Source organism: Nicotiana tabacum, chromosome 10 (assembly GCF_000715075.1).
Source record: "Nicotiana tabacum cultivar K326 chromosome 10, ASM71507v2, whole genome shotgun sequence".
Classification (NCBI taxonomy): Eukaryota; Viridiplantae; Streptophyta; class Magnoliopsida; order Solanales; family Solanaceae; genus Nicotiana; species Nicotiana tabacum.
In genome coordinates, this window is record NC_134089.1 from 135,489,564 (window position 1) to 135,502,252 (window position 12,689).

Below are 12,689 nucleotides of genomic sequence, written 5' to 3' on the forward strand. Positions count from 1 at the left end.
CCATACAATAACATGTTAAATCGCTAATGATCAGAGGCGGCTTAACGAAAGTTATGGCCTAAACCAAACCTTAATCAGAGAACTTAAATTATTTAATAATATATTTTTTTTGTTTCTTGTTTTGTTTCCGATTGCATTCGAATCCTTTCGTATGTATCTTGATCGTTCACGCGGTTACCTGCTAGGTCCCACCATTAAAGATACTCGGTAACTCAATCTCACTAAGGCTTATATTATATTTTATAAGAAACATATATTGATGGTTAAGATGGTGTCTTTATAAATCTTATAATGTTATAATCTCAATTTTGTACCATAAGTAGATATCAAAAAAATTTATTCGGAATAATTCAAGTCTATTTTGAAGCGAAAAAAATATGTTTATTTACTTTTTATAAGAAATAATCATCTTCAAAAGATACTTTATTTTTTTAATTGCAACGTCGTCATCAAGTTATTCATTTTCAAAAATTGCATGTTTGTTTATAATATTCAGTTATTTATCTGAATAACCTCTATCACATTCCAAAAAATAATGTATAAAATCTAATCTCTTTATCAACAAATAATATATAAATAATATAAAAAAATAAACAATTTTGGGGCTTCAACTTTGGGAACCTAAAGCAATTACTTTAGTAGCCTCCCCATTGAGCCGGCACTACTAATGATGTATATATTTTTTTAATTGTTAGTGTATATACGTTAAATTCATATTTTAGAAACATATAATTAAAGGAAAATGAAAGCTTGATAGGTAATAAGGTCATTAATAAATTGCAGGGGAATTAATTTTATTTTGCGGAGATAATAGGCTGCAGCCGCTCCATGACATCAAATGTTTGGCATGCTTTGGTTCTAAGTTAGGACCACTTAACGTAATCTATAACTAAACATTTAAGATATTTTTGTTTTTTTTATTATATTATTATTAGTTGACAATTTTTAAGCATATCATTTTCTCATCACAGTCTGCATTGATGTTATGACGTCCCAACTGTAAAATTAAGATGATTTCATGGGTCGGCGACTGGTCCCACTCTATGGATTAACAAAATAATTGAGGATTAAAAGCGTGCTAACGACACATTATAAAATGATTTGACTTTTTCTTTCTTTTTTACTATTTTATCTTTTTGTTTTTTTGATTAATCCAACAAATTTGCTGCTTTATGCTTGAGTGATGTTTATTCATAATGGGACGAGGTTTAATGTTTAAGCCCCCATTGCACGGGATGAATCCATAATATTTTAGGATTTTAATCTTTTAAAAATAAAATTTAAATAAATTAAAATGTAAAAAAATTATAGCTATATATCCATTACTTATATGTTGGATCTGTCTTTCCGTACAATTTATTAAATGTAAGAGCTAGCTAGCTAGACTCCCTAAAGAAGAATTGAGTTTTTCTTTCACAAGATAAACAAGGCATATCAAACTAGAACTAAGCTCACGTTTGGTCATAGATTTTGGCTTCAATTTTTTTTAAAAAATCTGAAGACATAGTTTGTTTAGGTGATATGATCACGTTTCGGGGGAATATTTTTTAAGTTTCCAAAAATTGGTTAGGACAATTTTTGGATGAAAATTTTAATTTCTTCTACTCACAAAACTTAACTTTTGTTCAAATAAAATGCATGTCCAAACACAACTTCAACTTTTAAAAGTTATTTTTCATCACAACTTAAAAAACTCTTTTTTTTTTTCAAGTTTCAATCAAATTTATGTCCATAACGTTAGCTAAGTTTTTGGGAAATGAAAGACAGAAATCTAAAAATGTATGGAATAGACAAAAATCTGCCGAGGAAGAGTCACGTCGGATATCTAAGACAGAACCATCACATATCTATATCTATATCTGTATCTATATTAAAGCAAGAAAATTACCATATATACTTGGCATTGTGGTTAAGCCAAGTGGCATACGGAGAAAAAGCACTTGGCATTTTAGGATAAATAATTGAAAAAAACTTAATGACAATCTTATAAAGAATTCGAATCGATAATTCAATTCTAACCAATGAAGTTTCCAAATGGCAACTTTGTACCATAATTAGAAAGGAGCTTATATTTTGGAATCTGTTCGCAAGTACATTTATTAATTGGATTTTCATCTAATTAAAATTAAGTACTTAAAAAATTAAACTAATAGCATTGCTTTAGTATAATCAAATTAATTGAATTTTACATGTATACAGATTGAAAGCTAAACCTCTTAGCATCGATTTATATTTTTGAAGAAAAAAATAAAAATATTTTAGTAGTGTAAAATTATTCCCAAACTACATTTTATATTTATACCGTTTTCAAATTACACAAAGATCAAAATTACACAAATGAATTTGAGCTAAATTACATAAATGGAGGTAACCATCTAATCTAAGATAGGTGATTTTATGGATGATTTTGAGTTGAGTTTTATTTTCTGTATGTTTAGGAACTAGAAATCATGGAAGGACCTTTTGAGTTATGTATATTTTGAAAATAAATAAATTATAATTTAGTTTTCAATGTGATAGTTAGTGATAATTTGAAGATAAAAATATTTGAATATAAATATAAATTTATTTTTGCTTATGGCACGTAGAAAAGTAATAGTTATTAACAAAATCAGTAGTTTTATGATAAAATCATAAAATAAGAGGGTAGTCAAGCTTAATATTAAGTTAAGTGGCGTACTGAAAAAAAGTCACTTGGTATTTTTAGGACAAAATCCAAAAATATTGAGAGACAAGATCTAATAATAAGTAAGGCAAATTAGATTTGATCAAATTTAATTTAATGGTATAAATCAAATAAGATTGAATACTATTTTCGTTGCAAATAGATTCAAAAACTTTCCAAAAATAAAAATTTTATTTTAATAATTATTTACTAACCACATAATTCATTTTCTTCCATTTCATAATTTTTTTAGAAACATCATGTAAAAAAAACCCGATAGTGGAACTATCGTTGTAAAAATTTTGAGATAAGATTTTTTTATAAAAAATTAGGATAAAACACACACACTTTCAAATATGAGTAATAAGCGAAAGTTTCTATTGAATAACTTTTATATTTATTTGTATTGTACTATAATGTATATGGTAAAAATGAATAGTAAATGTAAACACCTCTCTTTATATATATAAGAAATAAATTTTCCAATTTTAATTAAGCCAAGTGGCAAGTTATAACAAGATAAGTGAAAATTTATTAAGAAGCCACTTGGGAACCTTATTAAATTAAAATTAACTATATATTGTACTACACAGATATTTCGGGAAACAAACATCCAAGCATCCCATTTTATATTGGCTCTTTATAGAAAATTTTCTTTACATAAAGTTAATTGTATTTTTTTAGGATTAATAAAGTAAAACACATGTCGTACATGTATTCTATACCTTCTTATCGCTATCTCCCTTAAAATTTGCCATAGAATTAATAATAATAAGATTAATCTATATATCTTATATTATTTTCTTAAGCCATATCAACTCAATTCTTTTTCAAGCTTTTGAATGGAAAAACAAACAAATAAAATCTTATCCAAGCTTTTGAATAGGAAAGGAAAACTACAAGGACGAAAAAAAAATACCTCAAGTTTTTGGTGAAGTATAAGAAAATATAAACGCATGCTCCTTTTTTGTCTATTATTGAATTAAACACTTAATAAAATATATAAAAATTATAGTAAGATAGGGTATAGATAGTGCGAGAGAACATAGTTTCACATAAATAAATAAATAAAATAAAATGATAAATAAATAATACTGCATATTATTATTAGTAAATTTAAATATTAATATGAGCAATAGAATAAAAGAATGAAAGTAAATAAAAAAAAACTATATCTATATCTATATTAAAGGAATACAATTACCATATATATTGGCATTATGGTTAAGTCAAGTAGCAAGCTATTAAAAAGCTACTTGGCAATATTAAGGAGAGTTAGTAGCTTGGGATATTGTCAACTAAGGAAAAAATCGGTTAAGAACTATATATGCAATCCATTTACTAAATTAAATTTTTGATTATTTAATTTTGAATATTATATGTTAACAATATATAAAAATAATCTATATATCCTCTCTATATTTATTTTGTTAAATCAAATCATATTCAAAATTTGTCAAAAATTTTGAATTGAAAAATAAAATAAATCAAATCTTATCCAAGCTTTTGAATTGGAAAATAAAACTCCAAAGATGTAAAAAAATAACCTGAAATTTTGGTAAATTATAAAGTATGGGCATATGCACTTTTATTTTATGTTATCTATTATTGGATTAAATACTAAATAAAATAATTATATAAAATTTATAATAGGGGAAACTAATACAGAAAGAGGGAAATTAGAGATAACGTGAGAGAATTTATGCGTTTAATTAATTTAAACATAAAATAAAAATAATAAATAAACATACTCAAAAAGTATTATTAATAAGAAAATTCTCTCTCTCTCTCTCTCTCTCTCTCTCTCTCTATATATATATATATATATATATATATATATATATATATATATATATATATATATATAAAAGTTAATAAATAGAATTCCTAATTCCATATTGAATAATACAAAAATATAAAAATATTATTAGGATATTTATACTTAATATAAGGATATTATATATATATATAACATAAAATAAAAATTATTAAAAATATTGGTAGATGTTTTGCAAAAATAATAAAAGGCTTATCTCTTTTTAGTTTTAATGAATTAAAAATTATAATTTAGTAACAAAAATATTACATTTTTTTTGGTAATTATCATATTTTATTACCAAGGAACGAAATTACATCGCAAAAACAAACACTAATTCTGGACATCTTCCCAGAATTAGTTTCTCCTATACTTCTATTTTCCTACCTACTAATTATGAGCTAACAATTGCGTTTAAGGGTAGAAATTTAACTCTTCTAATCTTCTTCTCAATCTTGACAATGTATATCCCCTTCCACAGACCATTTGTATAATCTGCTTCATCAGTACTCCTGCTGGTCTCAGTTAAATTCTGAAAATTCTATGATTCCTCTCCTGCCATACATAATAGACACAACTTACTAATGCTATTCTGTAGATCTCTGCATTTGCTGATCTGCCTCGAAAGTTGTTGCATGCCCATTCTATTTCTTGACTCCATTCCATCAGTCGTCTATTAACATTCATCCACTGCAGTAGTTTCTCCCATATTGTTGTTGTGTATATACACTTGAAAAATAAGTGTTTCATGCTTTCCTCTTCTTCGTTGCACATAGGACATAGTAGATCATTTGTTATTCCCCATCTTCCTAATCTATCTCTTGTAGCCAGTTTTCCCATTATTGCCACATACAGAATAAAAATCCACTTTGGCATACCTCCATTTTTACATATCAGCTTCCTCCAAGGCATCTTCTGGTGATCCTGCTTCAACATCTTGTATATGTAGTTGATGGTTATGTTCTTCTTGTCAAGTATCTCATCCAAGTTTGCCCCAACATCAGTCATGTATTGTTTTGCCTTCAAGATCTTCTGTACCAACCATGAAGCTTGCTTAGTTTCATGTGTTTTACAGGCTTTCTTTTTCCATAATAAGTATGAATCCATACTCTAAGTTCCATAGCTGAATCCATACTCTAAGTTCCATAGCAGCTTACATATTGCAGCTTTATTCCACAACTCAACATTTAGGAGATTACAGCCCCCACTTGCTTTTGGTTGACATAGTTTATCCCATGCCACTAGAGCTTTTTTTGTCACCTCAACTCCCCCAGACCATAGGAATTTCCTGCATGTAATAGTTGATTAGTTTTTTTTTATTAAATATTACATTATTTAATAAAAAACAAATCAACTATTATAGTAGAAAAGAATGTATGAAAAGAGAGAATAAAGATAATATGAGAATATTTATACTTTAAATCAATTAAATATAACAAAAGGTACTTAAATAGTACTCAAAAAATTTATTGACAAATTTATACAATTAAAAATTTAAACAATATAACATAAGTTTAAAAAAGTAAAAATATTTTTAGAGTAAGAAAAATATATCTATTTTATATTAAAAGAAATAGTGACAAAATATTAGGACAATTGACAAGTTAATAAAAAGTCACATTAGTAAAAAATAAATAATACTAAGTACTTGCTAATTTATTAAAGAATTAAATAAGAATCAAATAATTTATTTGATTACCATATGATATGTATCCTTTAAATTTATATAGATTTTATTATATTTATGCACACTGCATTACAAAATAAAATAGCAACTAAATTTTATTAAAATATATTAAATCATATTATAATTTCATAAGATTAATACTCTATCAAAATATCCGCGCATCGCGCGGGTTTTAATACTAGTACTAATGATATAAGTCGCGAAAAAACGTGGTGGCCAGACCAGCTTAGCATATTTGAAGATATTTCCATCACCTAAGGGCGGAGCTAGGTGGACAAAAAGGGTTCAACCGAACCTCGTATCAAAAATTATATTGTGTATATAAAGATATTTGATGAAAGTTTTGATTCCGCCACTAGTTAGCATCATTATTTACAGAGGAACAAGAAAGGAAACAAAACAAAACACTAAAAGTGATGCTTTTGCTAATGCCATGCATGAACCTAGGTTTCTTGAATATGTTGAGCAGCATTATTTTAACACCCTTTTGCAGGACAGTATGTTCTGCTTTGTGGCATGCTTGTTACAAAATTACTTCTCTTGTACACTAGATACCAACATATGAAAATATCAATCAGAAGAGGAAATACTGAACTAATACTGTCAATAAATAACAACAACAAATTACAACATATAGATCTGAAGTGAAGATCAAACATGTACAGACACTTCTAGCTATATTTTCTCCATCCTCGCAAATCAAAAATTAAGCTCGTGATGGAGGGACCGTCAAGAGTAGATCATAAAACTGTCTCTCTTGACATTGGTACAAAGGCAAACTACATAAAACAAAACTTACTACACTAAATGAGACACTGCCAATGCGAAAATATAACGACATGACCAACTAAATACCGATGATACTAACATATGATCTCACAAAATGTGATACATATGTATGAAGAAGTAAACATGTAAAATTGTCTGCAAAAAAGGCCTTAAATATGCAGCCATTTCGCGGACATGACAACTAAGGAGGATCAAGTGGTATAGGGTCCAAAAGAGAATCACTAAAGCCAAATGCAAGGGAAGTAAAGGGTTAAAGGCTGTGCTATTGCAGGTTTAACACTGCAACCAGATGAAAATTAAGACATGCAATATGAAATCACTGGTTTGGCCAGAAATATTCAACCGGTGAATGAATCCGAGGAGATCATTTAAAAACAGATCTCCTATGGCCAACGCGTGATATGGATTAGGACAGGAGAGGAGAAGGGAAACACCTAAATATCCTAATAGGGCAAATGTATGAGAAGTGTGGAACCTTTTCAAAAGAAAGGTCTCATAGGACAAGAAGGTGAAGATGGATCAGTATTATCATGAATATGCTGATTGTGAGGATCGGAATTATGAGAATGAACATTCCCAAAGTGAAAATTAGGAGGAAAAATGAAGTTACTATTATTTGTGTCTAAATCATCCCAAACTGGACTTCCTGGACCCCAACCTGCTGGTATTGCATTAAACCAAGCCTCAGCCATTTCATTTTCACCCCATACCAATTCAGTTGATTGTAACGATACACCTTGAACTTCATCACAAGCAGTCACCTCGCTCGATCCCATTCCCGAGTCCTCGTCTTGATTATCAACTTCAGGTGGTGGCGGAGGCAGAGGCGGAGGCGGAGGTAGTAACTCTATATTTAAAGGTTCCAACTGAAGGCTTTCTGATTCTTGATCAGGCTGCTTTGTATGAGTTGATTCAACAGTTTCTATCGACGGTCCCTCTCTGTCTTTACCAAGAAACAGTTCAGGGAAATTGAGCTTAGCATTCTCTCCTCTAAGCTTAAACGCCTCGCGATCATAAGCCATAGCTGCATCTTCAGCAGTATCAAAAGTACCAAGCCAAAGACGAGTCCGATTTCGAGGAAGACGAATTTCAGCAACCCATTTACCCCAATGTCTCTGTCTCACTCCTCTGTAAAGCTTCGTCGTATTAATAGGTTGTAATTGCGGCCTAAACAAACCCTTACTATCTTGCCCTAATCTGCTCATCATCATCATTCTTCCCCTCGGACTTAAATTTAGCGTTTCATTCCAGTACTGCAACAGTTGCTGCTGATTTTGTGATTGTCCTAACTCCCCTGCAAAATACGGAGGGTAAGGACATTGTTGAGGTGAAAATGAGATCATTTGCTGCTGATTTTGGTTCTGCGGGGGAAACAGAGGAGTTGTGTTTGGTCTCATTTGATATAAATTTTCTATCGACTGTTGTGTTCCGTCAAAAGAAAAAGGAAAAACAAGCTTTGACGGCGACGGAGGAGGAGGAGATATGGGATTATTATAAGGAACAGAGGATTGTGAAAGCGGTTGCTGAGAGTAAGAAGTAGGGGATTGAGAATGGTGTGGGCGTTCGGGACTTTTGATTTTCTTGAAACGGCGCTGTGAAATGGAAGCTTCTTCAAAAACTGGCCTCCTTTGTTGGGTATTATCATCAAAATCCCTGCCTTTATCACAATCCATTTCTTCTCTAATAGCTGTTGTTGATTTGCTATAATCCTCTGACGTAGCCATTGTCAAGTATTCAATTGCAGAAATAGCACGATTTTGCCACTCGCTCTCTTGAACTCAACTCTTGAATTAATTAGAGATGGTTTGAAAAACCCACTCCGTATTTAATCAAAGCCAAGATCTTAATTTGCTGGAAAAAAATAAAAAAGTGGTCTGAAACTAAGAGAAAACAGAGGAAAGAAAGAGGTGAATTGGTGAACAAACAATCAAGAGATATTTTTTGGGAGAAAGAGAGAGCGAGCGGCGTCGAGTAAAGAGAGAAGAAAAATCCAAATTGGTACTGTAATTGTTATAGCGTGAAAATGAAGGTGCGGATTAGGAAGTAAAAGAAGGGGAGAGAGGGAGGGGAAGTTGATTTTTAGATTTGTGAGAGAAAGGGGAAATGAGAATAAATATAAGAAGAGTCGGGGGGCAAATGAAAAGGATTTGAAAGGAGCGTAGAAACATCCAAATCCAACTCCTAAGCTTATTTGGACCCACGCGGCTTCTTCTTTTCTGTAGTTCCGTTGCTTCCACTCCAACCCTCTTCAGCTCTGCTCCTTCCACTATATCCCCTTTCTATTTTTTTCCGTAAAACTATCTTGTATAATCGCTTTCTAAATAATTACTAATAAAATATTTTTTTCTATATTAATATATAATATGAGTATATTTTACACATATATTAATGTATATTTGACAAGGGGAGAATTGTTAAGTGTTTGTCTTAATTTTCTTATCGTATTTGATTTTTCTATCTCTTGAAGGAAAGGACAACATATTTATCATAATTGCCTTTTCCTTCTTGTAGAAAGAAATTATAAATATTTCATATTTGGCTAGTCCCTTTTCTTGGAGGAAATTGTTTGGACTTCTATAAATTGAGGATCCTTTCTTCTTATTCAGTAGCATCCACAATGTAACCATATGGGGTTTGAGAGTCTTGTTTAGGGGGAGAACTTTTCGGGATAAGTGTTAGTGTGTCACTTGTATTTGCCTCTTCGTGGGATTATTCTCTCGATTTTTTGTACTCTCTTTTATACAATGGATTGCTCATCTCCGCCATGAATGTAGGACAATTGACTGAACCACGTTAAATATTTGTGTCTCTTTTAGTACATTTCTCTTTTGATGTTTGATTTATCGTCGTTCAAGTGTAGCTTTATTTTCTTGCGCATGAAACTTGATTTTTCGATCCTAACATATGTAATTATTTTTGTCGATCGACCAAATGTGTAACTTGCCTTTCTTTTTTCTCATTCAATCTCGATATCTAAATTAGAGACCCCAGTAATCTAGAACCACTCTTGACCAGAATTTATTACATTTCAGGGCTTGAACTCGAGACCTCTAGTGAAGAGCGAAGGAATCATCCATCTCACCACAATGTCTGATAGTTTTTGTCATTCATTTCTTTGCAATACTAGGATAAAATAATTTAATTTATAATTTTATTTAAGACTATAATTTTTTAATTCTATTATAATTACTATTTAAACATTTACAGCATATGAAATGGAGTGAAGGAACTACACATGAAATTTATAAGTCACAATTTTTATAGGTAAAAAGTATTGGAATATATAGTAACCATCGAAGGGTTTGACTCCTTAAAAATTTAAAATGGTGTCATATAATATAAAATAATAGGTGTTTGACCAAAAGATTTTGAAACCTTTTTGATTAAATCAATTAAGAAAGTTGAAGGGGTAAATCTCAGCTAAGTATAATAAGATCTAGCTTGAAGGATGCTAGTAACGAACAAAATGAATAATGTTTTTCTGTATTTCGGAGTTGAACGACAAATTATAAATATAGTTGGCTTTGAATATAGAGAGATTTTGCAACAGATATTCTCAGTTTCAAGTGACGATCGTATATATCTTAGAATCCCCCATTTTACATAATGTTCGGTCACCTTTTATAGGGGACAATCTTCCCTCTTAACCAAAAAAAAGAAGAAAAGTACAACTTAAAGAATATTCCAAAGACATATTCCCATTGTTTCCTATCATGCCAACACGACCACAAACGTCGTGCATTCACTAGCCACTGTTGATCGTTGTTTATCACGACGATTCTTAAGAAGCAACATCATAGGGATCTCGCTTTCTGCTACACTTGGTTTCGGTCGTGGTCGCCAAATTTAGACCCATACAGTTAGTCCCACCGCTTATCGAGGTCGCAGCTTGGGGCATCCTTGACAAGCGAACGTCGTCCACGCATACGATGAAATTTGATCTGCAAACCATGTCGGTTTCGGCCGATGACGAACGCGCGGAGCATTTCGCCATACCTTGGGCGGTGTGTGCTATCTTTGGGGTGAAGTCACTTCCACGTGCATCATCATGGCGCGTTTTCCCGAGGGACAACATGATAGCCTGTCGCTTCAATTTCGCTGCCACGTGAAGTCTTTTCGCTTCAATTCTGGCGCCACCAAACCCTATAAATAGGGGAAGGGTTTGTTTTTTCAAAAACGTTTTTGCCATTTCTCTTCCGATCATTTCCTTTCATATTCCTAGCTTTGCTTCTGCGTTCTCTTCATCCCCTCTTTCTCGTTCCTTGTTCTTGGTCTTTCTTGTTGCATTAGCACATCTCCGTTCACAGATATGCCTAGAATGCACCGGTCACGTGAGGGGGTTTCTGACGCCACCCCGCTATCTATAGCGCCTCCTCCCGGTGGCGAGGACTTGATGATGGAGGATGGGGATAGCCTTCCCACCGTGGATGAGCTACTGCCGAGACACCCTATGTCTCGAAATGACTTTCTCAAAGATCCTTCTCCTACTCTCGTCCCAGTATTCTTTGAAACTGAGAAAGTACACATCAATGCCCTCCGTGCAAAATACAACATTCCTGCTCATATTGATATGGTTCCGGCAGGAAGGCACTTCATAGAAGTCCATAGACCGGAGTACTGCACTTTCTATGAGTATCTTTTCGTGATCGATCACTCCTTTCCCCTTCTTCTATTAGCGAAAGAGTTCTGTCGATTCTATCAGGTTTGTTTGGCGCAACTTTCGTCGTACACGCTCAAAATACTCCTGTTGTTGATGAAGTATGCAGAGTTAACGGGGTGTGAAGTTACCGTTCACCACCTCTTACATTTGTTTTACATGGGCACTATGGTGCATTTGAGGCACCGTGAGACAAAAGGGCTGGTGGTCGAAACTGATGATTGTCCGAGCCACAAATTTTGGCATAAATACTTCTTCGTCAGAACTGACCACATTGTATCTGACCCCTCTAGATTTCCTGAGCGGTGGAATGAGAATCATAAGTGCCACCATCTGTTTACTCTTTCTTTTCTTCATTCACCCTAGTGTTTATTTGTGGTTTTCTTTTGCAGCTATGGGGCGTCCACCCCATCCTATTACAGCCATAAGGGGTTGGGTGGCCCGTCTGCTTCCCCATGCAGCAGAGACTCGAGACTGGCCCACTTTCGTGAAACGCTTTGGGCCGAAAGTTTCATCTGGTGAGTGTCTTTCTCTGCATCATTCTTCGTCCATATATCAGTCTATTGATATGACTCTTTATGATGACAGGTCATGGAGCTTCTAGGCGATGGGGCCTAGTCCCTACATTTTGTAGGCCCGTCACCTCCGCATGGATACAATTCATTTTGGGTGAGTCCACCCGAGAGGTTCATGCCTAGTCGTTACAGGCGAGGGACTCCTCTCGAGACATGGTCGTGAGGGAGATCCCTTTTTCACCAGTCCAACAATCCGTGGATAAGTCCTCTAATGGGGACGAGTCTTTATTGAGAAAGAAGAGGAGGGTGGAGCTTAGGAAGAGCGTGGTCGTTGAGACTGGCAAGAGCAGGACGGGTGCATCGGAGACGACATCGGTACCCACTTTTATGGCCGATGCCATCTTGGCGGGGAGATCTCCCCAAACAAAAGGGGTTTATCAAGGAGAGGGATCTACACGTTCCGCTGAGGGTGGCACATCATCTACTATTGGCGGGGGTTTGCACGCCGAGAGCGATAGTTCAGGTTCAGACGTTGACCTAGACGATGTTCGCAATTTTGG

General features: G+C 33.1%; 2 protein-coding genes across 2 annotated transcripts; both read right to left on the bottom strand.

Moving 5' to 3' along the window:
• Positions 1-5,006: 5,006 nt before the first annotated feature.
• On the bottom strand, positions 5,007-5,588 carry LOC142165405 (uncharacterized). Its single transcript, XM_075223969.1, has one exon. The coding sequence runs from the start codon at positions 5,586-5,588 to the stop codon at positions 5,007-5,009; it is 582 nt and encodes a 193-aa protein (XP_075080070.1).
• Positions 5,589-6,744: 1,156 nt separating this feature from the next.
• Positions 6,745-9,050, bottom strand: LOC107779064 (ethylene-responsive transcription factor ERF054-like). Its single transcript, XM_016599405.2, has one exon. It carries the CDS (start codon positions 8,679-8,681, stop codon positions 7,437-7,439), a length of 1,245 nt encoding a protein of 414 aa, XP_016454891.1. The 5' UTR covers positions 8,682-9,050; the 3' UTR covers positions 6,745-7,436.
• Between the last annotated feature and the right edge of the window lie 3,639 nt (positions 9,051-12,689).